This window comes from Sciurus vulgaris (genome assembly GCF_902686455.1).
Source record: "Sciurus vulgaris genome assembly, chromosome: 7".
NCBI classification, from domain to species: Eukaryota; Metazoa; Chordata; class Mammalia; order Rodentia; family Sciuridae; genus Sciurus; species Sciurus vulgaris.
In genome coordinates, this window is record NC_136467.1 from 159,099,451 (window position 1) to 159,115,928 (window position 16,478).

The 16,478-nt window shown below is 37.9% G+C and overlaps 1 protein-coding gene, 1 long non-coding RNA gene and 1 pseudogene across 3 annotated transcripts in view; 1 reads left to right on the forward strand and 2 right to left on the reverse strand.

Moving 5' to 3' along the window:
* LOC306666097 overlaps nucleotides 1–16,478 on the forward strand; it is a 646,663-nt gene that overhangs the window by 474,065 nt on the left and 156,120 nt on the right. The window lies entirely within an intron of this gene.
* LOC306666211 (core-binding factor subunit beta-like) lies at nucleotides 1,409–3,354 on the reverse strand. The gene is given in 2 exon segments (XM_079148156.1): nucleotides 1,409–2,668; nucleotides 2,671–3,354. Coding segments are annotated over 2 exon segments (561 nt in total). The 5' UTR covers nucleotides 3,149–3,354; the 3' UTR covers nucleotides 1,409–2,585.
* LOC306667010 (5'-AMP-activated protein kinase subunit beta-2-like) lies at nucleotides 3,297–14,870 on the reverse strand (annotated as a pseudogene). Its single transcript has 7 exons — nucleotides 14,582–14,870; nucleotides 10,638–10,798; nucleotides 9,732–9,825; nucleotides 9,378–9,501; nucleotides 6,096–6,227; nucleotides 5,371–5,439; nucleotides 3,297–3,449 (listed from the first exon to the last, which is right to left on the reverse strand). The product of its transcript is annotated as a 5'-AMP-activated protein kinase subunit beta-2-like (transcript).

A 16,478-nucleotide genomic window follows, 5' to 3' on the forward strand; every position in this document is an offset into this window, starting at 1 on the left:
CCCAGAACTTCAATTTTGTAATTGATAACAGAAACCCTGAAAAGAAGAAGAGCTGTAGGGTCACAGTTCTGAGTTATCAATGGGAATGGAAGTCAGAATTTCCCCTTGTAAGATCCAGGTACACAGGCCTGCAGTAATATTCACTCTTTCAGATACCCAATATCTTTACTTGATCTTCTCGCAAACTGTCACTATCAAGAACTTTGGGGGGCTGGGGAGATAGCTCAGTTGGTAGAGTGCTTGCCTTACAAGCACAAGGCCCTGGGTTCGATCACCAGCACCCCCCCAGAAAAAAGAACTATGGAAGCAGTAATGAAGGGAAATTAGATCCCAAGTAGTAAAGAAGTATGTGAAAAACTACTTGGGGTCTTAAAATACATAGCATATTACCTTAGGCCTTCTGATTTCTTTCTTTTTTTTTTTTTTTTTCACTACACATAAGTTTATTGTGAAAGTAAAACATAACAAACAGAATGGCTAATGATGGCATAAGCAATCTGGTAGCTTAAGGCAAGTTTTGATGGAGATGAATTTAGAAAAGCTGATACAATGATGTAATTTTGTTTAAATATGGATTATGGAAAAATATCAAATTGCATCAATAACTTAAAAAAAGTAGTTTTCAAAGCCTGCATTACTGGAGAAAAAGGTCTTATAATCTTAATGCCAGCATTAAGACAGATAGATGCAACACAGTACTAAATGACATGGGAAAATCCAGTATTTACAGAAGGATGGCAACAGGAACATTTATTAACATTTCATCTAATTTACTGGTGAACTAAAAGCCCTTAGTTGGCAGCAATAGAGAAAAATGTACCATCATCATGTTATTAAAAAAAATTAAGTGCAGAAGTCAAAAACCAAGGAGCTCTGTGATAAAGTAACCTTAAAACACCACTGTAAGGATCACTTAAAAGGCGATTCCCTCAGTGGAAATTAGGGCACTGAGTGTGTAAACATGTGAGCTGCACAACACCAAATACCAACCAAATTCATTCATAGTATTTAGTTACAAAAGATCAGCATGTTTTTTTTTTTATGATGCATTATTGTTTATAACAATTTAAACACACTCCTTACCATGCATGACTTCAAATATATAACAAATATTTTTTATTCTAATACAGGATATCTGTTTATGAATTAAAAGATCTATATACATTGAAAAATCACACCTTCTTCATCAATCAAGTATATTTATATGCTTTTTAAATGCAATGACCTTACTCGGTTTTCTTTTTCTGAATTATGTGTCAGTTTTTCTACTCTTCAAAATAATGCCATTTTATGATAAAATACATTTTTGCAAAAATTCAGAAATGTATTAACATTTAATGAATATGACCATGAAAAGTATTTGTAAGGATGTGCCAAATGACCTAGCACTTTCTTCCAGTCTTATATTAAAAAAAAAGTTGCACTCAATTTGACAGTAAGCCTATTTAAAAAATATTCTTACACTAATTCATCTCAAAAGGTGCTATTAATAGTCCTTTTGCAAAATACCATATATAACTGTGAATGTTTCCCCCAAATAAAGAAAATGTATCCTCTGCACAGATGAACATTTTCTAAGACTAATCTTTCATTACCCAGTATTGTTTTTACAAAAGCATGCACTATAAAACACACATAAAAGCAGCTATCTTAAACATGATTTTAATACAATATTAACCTTTGTAGCTGATTCATCACTGTCTCCAGTTTAATATGTTGTTACATGAAGAAGCTCCAGTATCCCTTTTCTGATTATTTTTTAAAAAATCCCTGAATAAAACAGAAGCCAGCCTGTGACTTCTTTAGGCATTTCAGTAGAATATTATCATCTATGGAGACTATCTCCACCCAAACTCATGATTACAAAACAGAATCTAAAACATATCTGGGGCAGATTACAGAGTTAAAAACTTAAATTTTTTATATTTCAAAAGGAAAGAAAGGGTGCTGATTATTAGCATTTAAAAGGATACTGCAACTTTAACAACTGTAAACTTTGTGTTAGAAGGCCGTGACAGACAGTTCTATGCTACTAGGTTTCTAGTTTGTAAATAATGCAAACATAAACAGTTTTTAAATGCTATAGACAATAAAAATACAAAAGGAAATGCAAAAAATAAAACCAAACCAAAACAAGATTGCCTATCTAAAAAGAAGCTCTGTAACCGACACATCTCACATCTAAAAGTACCAAAAAAAAAAAAAAAAAAAAGCAACTGATTAAAGAAAGCCCTCTGATAAAAATTTAATTTGTTTTAAATTGACATGAACTTTAAATTAAGATGGAGGGAAAAAGAGCTTTACAAATTGATAGTTTCAACTGTATTCAAATAATGCCATCAAGGTAAGCTTGCATAGAAAAAAATTTTGAATTATTACTGGCTACATGCTTTAAAAATTAGAAATGCAGGTATTATAATCATAGTGCAAAACCATGGCAGTTTGTGATGTCTTTTACTGCCTTAGGTTGAGAAAAAGACCGTAGTACCTCCAGTTATCACAGTTTCTGGTCTTACAATGAATTATTTCTGCCAACTAGAAGCAATGTGTATGTAAAGATGGGCAGCACATTTGCTGTGCAACTATTAACGAAGTTTGAGATCATCGCCACCACCTAAATTGGAACCAGGACTAGGGTCTTGTTGTCTTCTTGCCTCCATTTCCTCCGATGTGACCTGTCTCTATCTTCAAATTCACGTGTCCTTCTCTGGGCCTCTTCAAAGGCCTGTTGTGCTAATGCATCCTCCTGCTGGGCTCGCTCCTCATCAAACTCCAAGCATCCCATACCATCCAGTCTCTGAAGATCAATCCATCCTTTCCAGATAACACAGACTCCATTCAGAATCATGGGAGCCTTCAAATACACCTTGCCTGCTTCTCTTTCTAAGTCGACATACTCCCGGCTAGGTGTTTGTCGCTGTTCTCCCTGCCAGCTGGCCGGAAAAAACTGGAGAGACAGATTGGTTCCTGTGGCCACAAAAGGGATCTCCCAGCGGCCGTCGCGGCAGGCGTTCTGGAAGCGCGCCTGGCGCTCCTCGTGGGGCCGGTCCCTGAAGCCGGTGTACTTAATCTCACACTCGCGGCTCAGCTTTCTGAAGAATTCTTCATTCTCGAACTTGCTTCTCTGGTCAGGCACGACGCGCGGCATCTTCACGCCTTGAGGCCGTACCGGCCGGCCAGGCTACAGGCTAGTGCAGGCACCCGCTGGCCGGCTCCGCGCTGACGGACTGACCGCCCACCCGCGGCGCCCCGACTCCCTCTCCCCTTTGTTTCAGGCGCCCGCCGGCGTGGGCTCCCTATCCGGGGAGTCTGAGGTGCCACCGCCCGCTCGAGCCCAGCCCACGCCGCCCTCGCCTCAGCCGTTGCCTGCCGCCCTCGGCCGCCGCAGTTGCCACCGCCGCCACTTCCTTTCGCCACCCACCTCGCTTGCTCGGCCGGCCTTCTGATTTCTGACAAAAGGAAATCTCAAAACAGGAACTTCTTTCAGAATATGAATGAGTGCATGAAAAGTGCTAACTGAACATAAAACATGAAGCAGTTCATCTTCAGTGAATTTAAGTGCTCTGGAGCCAGGGGTGTTAGGCAATGGCAGGTGGCACTCCAGAATTGCATATGTGCTGCTGGATGGTTACCATAGAGGCCAGACAGAAAGGAGAACAGAGATTCAGATGTCCCTGAGCCACCCCTGTCACTGGTCCTTGTCACTGCTGGAGAGGCAGGGTAGGTTTAGAAGGGATAAAGCAAAAGGTCACAAGTCAAGCAGAGTAGAACAAGATGCTTTACAAAGCACAAGCCAATTCAAATTTGGCCTTTATGGAATAATGGAGTCTTTTTTTTTAGTAGCCAAAGAACCCAAGACAATCTAATTTGGAAACCAATATATTTTTCTACCTTTCCCCCATACTGTATTATCCATAATAAATGAATCTCAGGTTGACACTTTGACCAGAGTATGCTGATACATAGCCTAAATACGAGAGAAGGTGGGTAAAAATTCAAATTTAATTGGGCATGGTGGTGTATGCCTGTAATACTAGTTACTCAGGAGGCTAAGGCAAGTTTGAGGTCAATCCTGGGCAACTTAGCAAGATCCTGTCTCAAAATTAAATAAAAATGCTGAGGTGGAGCTCAGGGGTAGAGTGCTTGCCTAGCATGCACATGCCCTGGATCTGAACCATAGTAAAACACACCAGCACACACAATCCCAGCAAAAATTTTGTAGAAATGAGAAACAGGTGAAAGAAAGACCTACTTGGTAAACATGGCATGATGATGCAGAGGATATAACATGGAATTAGGATAAGGAGACTGAATCTCAGTCCTTTCTGTTAATTACTAGCAATTTGACCTTCTCTGAACCTTAGTTTATCTATAAAACTGGGGTTAAAAATAATAGCTCAGAAGTAATTATAAAAGTGAAATTCAAAAATATATTTTAAAATTTTCCATATTACCATTTAACCTATTACAGTCACTCTACCAGTGATTTCCCTAGTCTAGCTACACACATCTAAGAAATAAAAGCAGTGTGCCATGCATGGTGGTGCATGGCTATAATCTCAATGATTTGGGAGGCTGAGGCAGGAGGATCACGAGTTCAAATACAGCCTCAGAAACTTAGGCCCTGTTTCAAAATAAAAATAATACAAAAACTTTAGGGATGTGACTGGATCTTGATGCTCTTATTTGAAATCTTTGGAGATGGAGTCACTAAATCTGTATGCTCACAAACTTTCCCAGGTGTTTCTGATCATGATCAGCTTAGTTTAACAGCCACAGAGCTATATAACTTTATTCTAACAGCCTAAACCCAGACATGACAAGATAGAACAGAATAGAAATTTTCATCCCAGAATCTAAAATAGCAGAGAAAGCAAGGAGGACTGTAGAGCTAGAGGGAACAGGGCAAGTCTGGTCACATTTCTCCTTTACCTACTGTACAGGATAGAAGCAAGCATTTGTGTATATATTATAGTGGCACCTAAATGTAGCCGAATTCCACATTTAAAATGAGAGAAAGAAGTCTTACTATCACATTCAAGTATTCTTTGAACTAGAAGCTAAACATGACTTTCAGCAAATGATGTCTTACTGCTATGAACTCAAATAAGTAGGTGGCATAAAGCTTCTAGCCACCCATAAAGAAACTGGGAAATAAAATAGACCGTTCAATCACTGGACAAGTCAGTCAGCCAGAACACAGTGAATGAAATTAAAAACAAATGACCCACTGACTAAAAAGTAAGTTCTTCTTAACCATTACTCTCACCTTCAAGTAAAATGAAGTAGCTGAGCAAGTAACCACTGCACAACATGTTACCCCTAACCTTTCATATAGCTGAGATGTGAAGAACCAAGGATACCACTTGCCTTAAGAGATAATGAATAGAGATGGTTCAGCATAACATGGGTGGGCTCAGGAAGTAAGGCTGGATCACACTAAGAAACAAAAAAAAAAAAATTAAAAGAATACATTAGTTGTATGGACAAACCATCAGCTTACTCTTTCTTAGAGATTTCTGGGACTGTTAAGAACACCTTATCTTTATCTCCTTTCAATAGTGTATGTGCTTCAGTATTTATCAATAATACATTCTTATTACAGAAAATTTGGAAAATTCTCAGTTCATGGCAGAAACCCTAAGCATCAAGATCTGCTAATCTTAACACAGCTAAAACAAAAATCTTAAGTATGACAACTATGGAAGATTTGCATTAAATGGCAAAAGTAATCTTAGAGTCAATGAGAATAAATACAGAAGTCAATTATATGCAAACAAAAGTGGTAACTCTTTTGTATATCCCCAAATGATAAGTATTCCTTACCTCATGTTGGAATAGAAATCTCAGAAATTAGTTCTAGAATACACTCTAGTCCTGATTTTTTTCAGAGATAACTATAAGCTTTGATTTTAGATCCTGAATAAGCTAACAAATGAGGCTTTATAAAAGTATTCTATAGTGCTATTCCTATGTATATGATTTATAATCTCAATATACCTTTATAGTAATCCCAACCTCTAGGATTACTGAATTTTGGCCAAATTAATCCTACAGTTCCACAGATCCTCAAGCACTATTATCCAGATACTTACAGAAATATTAGTGTCCTTGTTAAGAATAAATTGGAGTAGGTGAGAAAGAAGGGTGGGTGGGGATTTGAATCTCTCTTCAGATCAAAATACATACATTTCTTGAACATAAGGCCCAGGAGGTGAGCTGGAAAGATATAAAAGATATTTCTACAAATATGAGCAAAAGTACAAAAGTTAGGATAAAGCATAGAAAAATACATGGCCACTAATGTTAAATATATAAGTCATGGATCATAACTTTTAACCCATTGCATCTACAAGTATCAAGTAGTGCAAGGAAAAAATTTCCTAACATGGCAAAAAGATTCCATGAAGAGGAGAGGGGTCATAGTCTTGAGGTAAGGAAAGAGTTACCCTATTTATCAGATTTACAACCTTGGAAAATGCCTTTACTACAGTCAGTTTCCTCATCCATAAAAATAAAAAGAATCCTTGCCCTATTTCCAATGTTATTGAGGAAACTAAAAGATATGGATGTGAAGAGGCTTTGCAAACTTTCAAACAATGTGATCAAATTAGATTTCATTTCCCCCCACCCAAGCAATACATAACAAGGTTACAAATTCTAAGATTTCTGATACTGCAAGAGCTATGTAATAACCATTAAGGAAATGCAAATCAAAACCACAGTAAGATGCCATTTCACACTCACTAGAATGGCTATAATTAAAATGATAAACTGGCAAAGATGGAGAAGTTGGAACTTTCAAACTACAGTATTCTCATTGCCAGTGGGAATCTACAAGAGCATAGCCACATGGGAAAACAGTTTGGTATTTCCTCAAAGAGTTAAACAGAAAGTTACCATGTGACTCAATAATTACATTCCCAGGTATATATCCAAGATATATGTGTCCACATGAAAACTTGTATGCTAATGTTTATGGTACCAAAAAACAGAAACAATACAAAAGTCTATCAATAACAAATAAACAAAATGGTATGTCCATACCATTGTATATTATTGTGTCATAAATAGATACATGTTTCCATTTGGATGAACCCTGAAACATTAAGCTAAGTAAAAAAGTCTCACAAAAATATCATGAATAGACAAATCCATAAAGACAGAAAGTAGAATTGTGGTTGATAGGAGTATAAGAGAGGAAGAAATGGAAAGTGACTGCAAATGCTTACAGGGTTTCTTCTGGGGATGATAAAAATGCCCTGGAACTAGTGGTAATGTAACACAACTCTGAATATACTAAAAATTATGAAACTGTACAGTTTAAGGGATAAATTTTGTGGTATGTAAATTATACTTCAAAAATGGAAAAAATAATGCATCATAGAAGGAAAAAATTTAACAATAAAGAAAACTGATTTTGTTTAAAGATTTAAAAAAATATTTTAGAGTCTCCAGTGGAAAATTATAATAGTTCATTTAAAGAACTGATTTCAGTTAAACATATATGAAGCAAAAGTAAAATTAATAAATGCAGTGATATTATACAATATCTTAAAAACTTTCCAAAGCACATCCAGGTATTATATCATGTAATCCACAAAACATTGCTGGGAAGTACAAGAATATTTTTTTTAATTTCCTTTTCATCATCATCATCATCCAAAAAAAAAAATACAAATTGGTTAAGTAACTGGCTACACTAAACTTAGTGTAAATTAAAACCTAATAAAAATGTATTCTAAGGCTTACCTGAATGGATTGGGAAATTAGGTGAAAGAGGGAAGTGAGAAATATCAAAAGTATTCTAGTCTTCTCTCTGTATAGTTATGATTGACTATTATTCATTGGTTGCTTTGCCAGAATCATATAATGCAAAAATGTTACCAGTGGCCTCATGATTTAATTTGGTATCTTTAAACCCTTTTAAATCTCTGCCTACCAGTCAAAAAGAATGTCTAGCTTAACTTTGAGAGCTTATATAATGAAAACATTATTATCCAAAATTTCCTAAATAATTATTATACTATGCAGTTTTGGAAACAACATGTCACCCTTATGCCCTCTGATTATTAATATGTTCCACTTCAGAACTTGTGAGTGCTGCGGTACACTGAGTCCAACCCCTGATTTTACTATTATGGAATACAGAACTAAAAGAATTGAGGGCCTTGTCCACAATGATAAAACTACTTAGTAGCAGAGGCAAGTTTTGAATTCAAAGTGAGAATACTCAGCGTAAATACAGTGCACAGTTCCTTAGACAGGCATATCTCTTACTGTAAAGTAGCAAAACAGTAATTATGAATGTGGTTTGGAGAATATTTGCATTACTGACATAGTAAATTAGGTAGAGATGAAGGTCTTGGAAAATAATATTATAGGAAACAAAAGGAGCTGGGGATTTAGCTCAGCTGATAGAGTGACCTTGAAAGCACAAGGTCCTGGGTTCAATCCTCAGCACTGCAAGAAAAAAATAAAATAAAATAAAGTATATAGAGATCTTTTCTGATACCAGGGAATTTTTTAAATCAAAAATTTACAAAATTTTGATTATATGCAAAAGAATTGCCTGATATTGTGTGTGTGGTTGTTTTTTAAGCTACTTTTCCCCAATGACTACTATACTTGTAGGATCTCATAAAACTACAGAACTTCCAACCGATTTATCAAACTGGCAGATTAAGCTGAGGAAGCTTAGTAAGACAAACAAGGCACATCTAGTCTCTGCTGGGTGATAACAACAGAGGTCAATGGAAAACTTGAAATATTACTAGAAAGAGTTTTCAAACAATAGACTATAGCCCACTATTGGTCTATAAAAAATACAATAGCAGCCATGTTCTGTGGCACATGCCTGTAGTCCCAGTGACCCAAAAGTCTGAGGCAGGAGGATCTCAAGTTCAAGGTCAGTCACAGCAATTTAGTGAGACCCTGTTTCAAAATAAATGGGGTTGTGCTTATGGCTGAGTTGGTAGAGGGTCTCTGAGTTCAATTTCAGTACCTAAATAAATAAATACTTTTAAAAAACAGAAAAGAATACATCACAGAGAATAAAGGCAAACATTATACCACATATTACACTTCTGTACATCTGTGTATGTGTGTATTGGGCTGCATTGCAAAATAAATGTCTTACTGTAGATACTTGGTTAAAAAGTTAAAGTACACTAGTCTGAGACTTTTTTGGTATAAAGAATAGGATCTAAATGTTTATATAAGAAATATGTGCATATATATAAATGATTCAGAAGATTCCTGAGAATAAATGAAAATAAAAAACAAAATTAAAAGATTACTTTCAAGAAGGAAATTTAAAAACCACTTTTGTTTTACAAGAAAGACAAGGCAAAAGAGAGCAAATATTATAAAATTACCTCAACAAGATGTCTCACAGCTTTCCATGAATCTAGTTTTAGTTGAAGCATCAAACACCTCAAAATCGGATTTCTTGACATGGGTCAAATTGGTAATGGTGCCAACCTGACTCATAACCATAGACTGAAACAATAAGCAGAAAAAAATTCTTGAATTCCCTTTTCAAATCCCTCTCTTCCACCCATCCTCCTCTCTGCATCTATTAAAGGTTACAAATGATCATACTCAACATCTCCATCTTTTATTGAGAGGAATCCTTTAGGGTAAGGGAACTGCTACCATCAATTCAGAGAGCAATGATAGTTAAAATGAGGCTGCTAAGTCATGATGACCTTTGGAGATCAAAGCCTTACCTCTGATGGATCATGAACCCACTGTCTAACTACAAAAACTTGTATTGGTTCTCTCCCAGCAGAGAGATCCAAGATGGCAATGAAGTCATTATGGCTGTAGAAGAAAACAGAAGGTCAGTCAAGTTCCTTTAAGAAGACAGAATATAGAAAACCAAGTGGTAATTATAGTATTATTCCAATGACTTCCCATATCCCTAAGCCACTGTGTCTCTTGTGTAAAAAATAATGTATACATCCAATCTCTTTATCTATATCATCTTGGACATATGTTTCCAACCCCTCCAACAACTTTGTTTCTTAAGCCAATGCCTAGAAAAAAATAGTCAATGATCTCCCAAAATGGTTCACCTTGGTATAACTACTTTGCTCTAGCAGAACAGATCCCTCACAAGTATAAGCACCTTAACAGACTTGGGATATAGGAGTCCTTAAGGTACTTTCCATATTTTGGTGAGCCATTACTGGAAAATGACCTCTCTGGTTATCTGGGCCATTCTAATAATCAGTTAATTCATCATTGCTCTGCAAGTACCACATAACACTACCACCTCTAATTTTACAGTGCATTTTGCTTTAGTGCAGAAGTCACAGAAACAGATTCTGTCAGTTACAGGCTTCCTCCAAGCATAGAAAAGACCTGTGTAACACCATCCTAAAGAATACACCCACAAAGCTATTATAAATTCTCTTGAGGTAATGAGATTCTAAGTGGTAATGCATATGACACACAATGAGGTTAAAAAATAATGCCATAGATACTAAGTGGTCACAGAATAGGACATATTCCAAAGAAAGCATCTAGAGGGTGGAGATGGGAAGTCCAGCCTGTTCACTTCTATTAGAAAGTATAACAGGTCAGGCTCTATTCCTGGACCCCTCAGACTCAACCAAGACACTTATCTTCACCTCTTAATCAGTAGAATCTTGGTGCTCCAGTTAGTGAAAGACACAGAAATGAAGACCTCCTTGCCTCCTTCAGACTTGTGGATAACAGTAGGCGGGGCCTGCTGGGTGGGCTTTATGGAGTCATCCAAATCCTACTGCCATGATACAAACTCTTTGCCCCCAGGGAGCGGTAAGAAGGAATAGGTTATCTTTAGAATAAATTGTGACCCAAGAATTCTTAAAAAAGATCATTCTCCTTCTTAGAGTAGTGAGAGGTGCTAGGCTTCAGCTAAGTAAATAAGCCTTAAAATTAGAATAAATCATATTTTTAGAAACCATAGAAAAAGAACTCATCTTGAACCAAAAATGGTCAAAGGGCTTATGTTCAAGTGCAGCATAAATCATATTCTAACTTTTGAGTTCGCATAAATTACTTACCCTTCAGAGTCTCAAAATTGCCCTTAAAAAAAAGAAATGAAAAAGAAAACCCTACTCCCTAATGCCAGTTTAATTCATAGGCAGGCAATTATAACACACTTCTGAGTACCTCTTAAAAGAGAAAAAAAATTGAAGACCAAAGATGGCTATATTTTTAAAAATTAAGTCAGGTATATATTTTTCACAAGCAACTATAAACAGATCTCAAACATCAACTGTAAGGAAGGTTACAAATACCAAACTTCATGAAAAAATTATAAACTCTACTTTAGATAAGTCACAAAAAGAAGAGACATTAAACATTTAATATTAAAGGTCTGGGGAAGTAGCTCAGTGCCAGTGCACTTGACTAGCCTATGTGAGGCCCTGGATTCAAGCCCCACAAATACAGATTAATCAGTTAATTAATTAAAAATTTTAAAAAAGACCACTGATTTTATAAAATGGAGAAATAGTGGGTGTGAATGTAGCTTAGCGGTAGAGGACTTGGCCTAGTTAGTGAGAGACAGTACTAGAACCAAAAAGTGGTTATGAAATCATACTTGCTCACCTATGACAGGTTTATTTTATTTGAGGTATAGGAATGCAAATTTTGGCACCTCAAACAGTGACAGACAATAAAAATATTTTCCTTTAACAAAACAATTATATAATCAAAATATATAATCAAATAAAGTTTGCAGGATTCTGAAAAATATTCACTCCTTAGTTTGTTTGTTTTTTTTTATTACCATAACTTTAGACCAGTAGTTGGCAAACTGCAGCCAGTAAGCCAGGTGCTTGTAGAAAGTTTTTACTGAAAAATAGCTACACTCATTTGTATGCCTATTATCTACAACTGTTTTCATGCCACTGTGGAAGCACAGTGTGAAAGATTGTATTATCTACATAGTCTAAAATATTTACCATGTCGTTCCTTACAGAAAATATTTGCTAAGCCCTGCCTTAAACTGGTAACAGGTAAAAAGTATTTTACACTGTTAAGTAAAGATATTATCAAACAAAATAAAGTGCATAAAAAAAAAAAAAAAAAAGACCAGCTAATTTACTTAGGATTTTTTGTGTGTGTGGTGGTGGTGGGGAATGGAAAAGTCTACTTTCCATACTGTCTCTCACTATTCCTCAAAACTACAGTCTGAGAAACTAGGCACATGATCTAAAGTAAAATTCAAGGTCTGGGGATGTAGCCTGGTAATAGAGCACTTGCCTAGAATGCATGAGGCCTTGGGTTCCAGCCCCAGAAGCACAGATTAATTATTTAATTTACTAAAAGAAAGAAAAAAAATCTGAAAAAAAAAACTGAAGAGGCTTTTACAATATTACAAGGAATTAGCATAATAAAAACCCTAGTATCCATATTCTAAAAGCAATGCATTCTGTCTGACAGGCTGCATTAGACAGGAATTTTTGCATATGCCTAAGAATAACCTAAGATTCTGATTCAGGCATAGGATCTGGGAATCTATTTTTAAAATCATCCCTGATAAGACTGTGATTATGTTATAATAGAGGGGAAAAAAACTCTTCTTTTGAGGTACATCATAATTTGTTATGACATCTGGAATTTGCTTCAAAAAACTGATGGAAAAAATTGGTGGAGAAATAGTAGATTAGGGTATGGATTATATACATTCATTCATGCTTTTATCTATATCTAAACTTGGTAAGAGGTACACAGGGTTCTTTACACTGTTCTCCCTACTTTGTGAATGATTCAAATATTCCATAAAGTATTTAAACAAATCTCAGGTGATTCCAATACATAAATAAGATTGAGAACCACTGAATTAGTCTGCTGCAAAAGGCTGGCATCCAATGGAGGCCCCACTGCCACTCTTTCTATCAATTATATTACAACTTAGGATTTTCATTTAGAATTTGAAAGCCACAAACTACTAATGCTCCAACATTTGGAGCAAAGACCTTCCACTTATGACATGACATTTCTGTGGTAGGATTGAATGCAGCTGACTATAAAAAAGGTTGATTACTTTTAGTAAAACAGCAGAACCACTGATAAAAGAGGCAAAACAACAATTAACATTATAGTTTGAAGAGGCTTTAGTACAACACGGAAGAAAAGGGTCGGTCAAAAACCCTTAGATTTGCATGGGACCATAAGAATTATATGAACCATTTTCTTGTTTTCCAAATGGCAAGAATGGAGTCAGGGAAAGATTGATTCAGAATAGGCCCAAATTCACACAGAACAATTTGGCTTTAATTCAGGATACCAATGACTTCAGTCATGGTTTGACAAATATGATGTACTTAAATCCTGAGTGATTGATGTAGGAAAGGGAGTAAAAATACAATGAGGTTGATCACCTTGGGAAAGTTTTAAAGAAGTAAATACAGATAGCTGGGTAGAGAGACCACATGATGAGGAAGAAGTTCTGAAGTGGGAGAGGAAAGAAAGGAATGGAGAAAAAGTCCCATGAAATGCCCCTTTCAACCACTCTTATTTCTCCCTCTATGATGATGTTCTCAATTGGGATCCAAAAAATAAATAAATAAATAAACCATAGCATCCAAATTCCATGTACTACTGCTGTGGCAAATAAAACTAATTTCTCTATAAAGCTTCAAACATATCCCCCAATTTCCTCAATCCCTCCATTTTTCTATTTCACCCCTGAACAGCCTACCAGAAAGAATTAAATGAATTTATGCTGACCCTTCTAAGTTATTAGAAACATTAGAATGGTAATCACGTTGCTGTCAGCTCCATCTGCCTTTTCTGTTAGGGGGGAACACAATTGACCTCTTCCTGTAACTCCTTCAATTGAAAGCAAGGTTTTTAGGGAAGAAATGAATTGTTGTAGACTAAGGAAAAATTTTAAAGGACTACTGTGGAGTGGAGCTATCTGGGAATCACTGGCTCTCCCTCTTGAGAAGTTGGCCTGAAAGCACAGCTGGCCTGAAAGCATAGTCACCCACAACTACAAAATATAGGACAAAAACTGAACAGTCAACTAAATGATGCCCTTTATTGATCTCCAAGTCTAGGCACAGTATTCTAGTTAACAAGTGGTGGGTGCCCACAGCCATGCCAAGGAGGAAAATAATCTAAAGTGCAGAGTTCCTAAAAGAGCAAAAAGGATCCAAACAAACAGAAAATTCCAGGGGAAAAAAATCACTTAGCCATTTCAAGGAAAATGTAAGCAACTGCGCTAGGGCCAGTGGCTCAATCTACCCCCTCAAGTTTTCCACCAAAGCTTACAACCTATAAATTGTTAGAAGAATCAAGGATGGTGAGGGCGGGGGAGAAGTCTATGGTTCTTGCCCTAAATATGTGGCTCAAGGCTTGGTCAAACCACCAAGAAAAAAAAAATTCCACGTCTGCCTTATATTGAGGCAGCACCACAAGAAGAATTTACGATTCAATGCCTCCCTCCCCGGAATATCCCTTTAATTAAAAAAAAAATATATTCCTGTAACTCAGTTTAGTGTGTTGAAAAGGAGCCAAGGAAAGGAGGAGGAGTCCAGAAGCCAAGTAGCAGCTGCACCACCACGGTAGGGGGCACGGAGATGAGTAACTTGCAGTCCAGCAGGCTGAAGACGCCTGGGTCGCTGATGCTCCCCACCATGATCTTATGCTCCTTGCCCGGGGCATGGCCGCATTGCCCTCTGTGCGTGCAGCCATGGTGTGGTGACGCTCCACAGACACCCAGTCGCTGGTGGTGTTTCCCATGGCTGCAGCTTGATTTGGGGGCCACTTAGTGCAGAGAGCTACACCCGGCGGGGAACAAACACCCCAGTAGCAGCGTGAGGGGCGCCCCGGCCCCGCCTCTGAGCCTGGGGACCCGGGAAGGGAATCCCCGCCACAGGAAACCATGCCCCATGGTCCCCAACCTCCCGCCTACAGGAACTCCCACAAGCCCCCCGGGTCTCCCCGCCGCCCTCACTCTGGAAACCCACCCTCGGGACTCCCCCGCAGTACCGAGCCCACTCCTGCACCCCGATCACTTCCAGTGATGCGCTCCCTCTTCCCGGCACCACGGGAGTGTTGGTCGTTGGCCGTCGGGCAGGCAAGGCCACCAATAAAGTTATTGAAATTGAAGCTGAACCTCTGGCCAGGGATCTGGGTTTTCTCCTAAAATGGCTACAAGTTCCTTGGCACAAGGCCACTCCTGCGCACTCCTGCCACCGGCTGCCCATGTCTCCCCAGCCCGCCCACCTCTCTAGCTGCTGCCACAGGTGGGTGCGCACAGCCTCCAGCGCCTGCGCGGGGGTGCTGGACAGGGACCGCCCCGTGGGGTCGCCACAACCGAAACACCAGAGTTGTGGGCCCCGCGCTGCCTGGCGAGTGGACAGCTCAGAGGACACCAGGGCCTCACTGCCACAGGACCAGTGCAGCTTTCTCTATGGCTGCCTCACGCGGCATCAGGTGTGCTGAAACATTTTATGAGTCGCATCTCTGAGCGGTGACCAGGAGAGGAATAATACCATGGACTTCATCTCCAGACAGAGGGAATTAGAGGTCAAGGTTCGAGACTGATACTGTGCAGAGCCACAGGAAGGACTAGTCAGCCTGAATTGGGGTCCTGGGGAATAATTTGAGATGGAGTGTCTAATAGTAGATAGACCCTGACAAATTAGTGAATTGTTAGAAGAAGGAGAATACTCTTATAAGCTAAGAAATAGCATTTTAGCAATGATTAACTCCAGAAGAAATAAACTCCAAGAGAAAGAGCAATAAAAAAAATAACATTAGGAGGCACACAAAATGTATAAAAAGTCACAGACAATTCTAGGGTTGGGAGGAGACCAAGATTTTATGATAATGGGACTTATCATTCCCTATGAGCAACCTTTATTACTCAATATGTGTTATATATACAGACCAGCAGCATTCATGTATAACCTGGGAGCTTGGTACAATCTATGCACATCCAAGGTCCCATCCTCATGTACAGAACAAGAATCTGCCTTTTTTTTTTAAATTGTAAACAAATGGGATGCATCTTGTTTCTCTGTATATGAAGTAGAGGCATACCATTTGTGTAATCATTCATTTACATAGGATAATAGTTTTTGACTCATTCTGTTTTTCCCTCCCCTCACCCCTCCCACCCCCCTTTTCCCTCTTTACAGTCCCTCCTTCCTCCGTTCTTGCCCTCATCCCACCCCCCCATTATGTATCATCATCCGCTTATTAGCGAGATCATTCATCCTTTGGTTTTTTGAGATTGGCTCATCTCATGTAATATGATATTCTCCAACTTCATCCATTTATCTACTAATGCCATAATTTTATTATACTCTATGGCTGAGAAATATTCATATATATATATATATATATATATATATATATATATATATATATCACAGTTTCTTTATCCATTCGTCAATTGAGGGGCATCTAGGTTGGTTCCACAATTTGGCCCTTGTGAATTGAGCAGGTATGAACATTGATGTGGC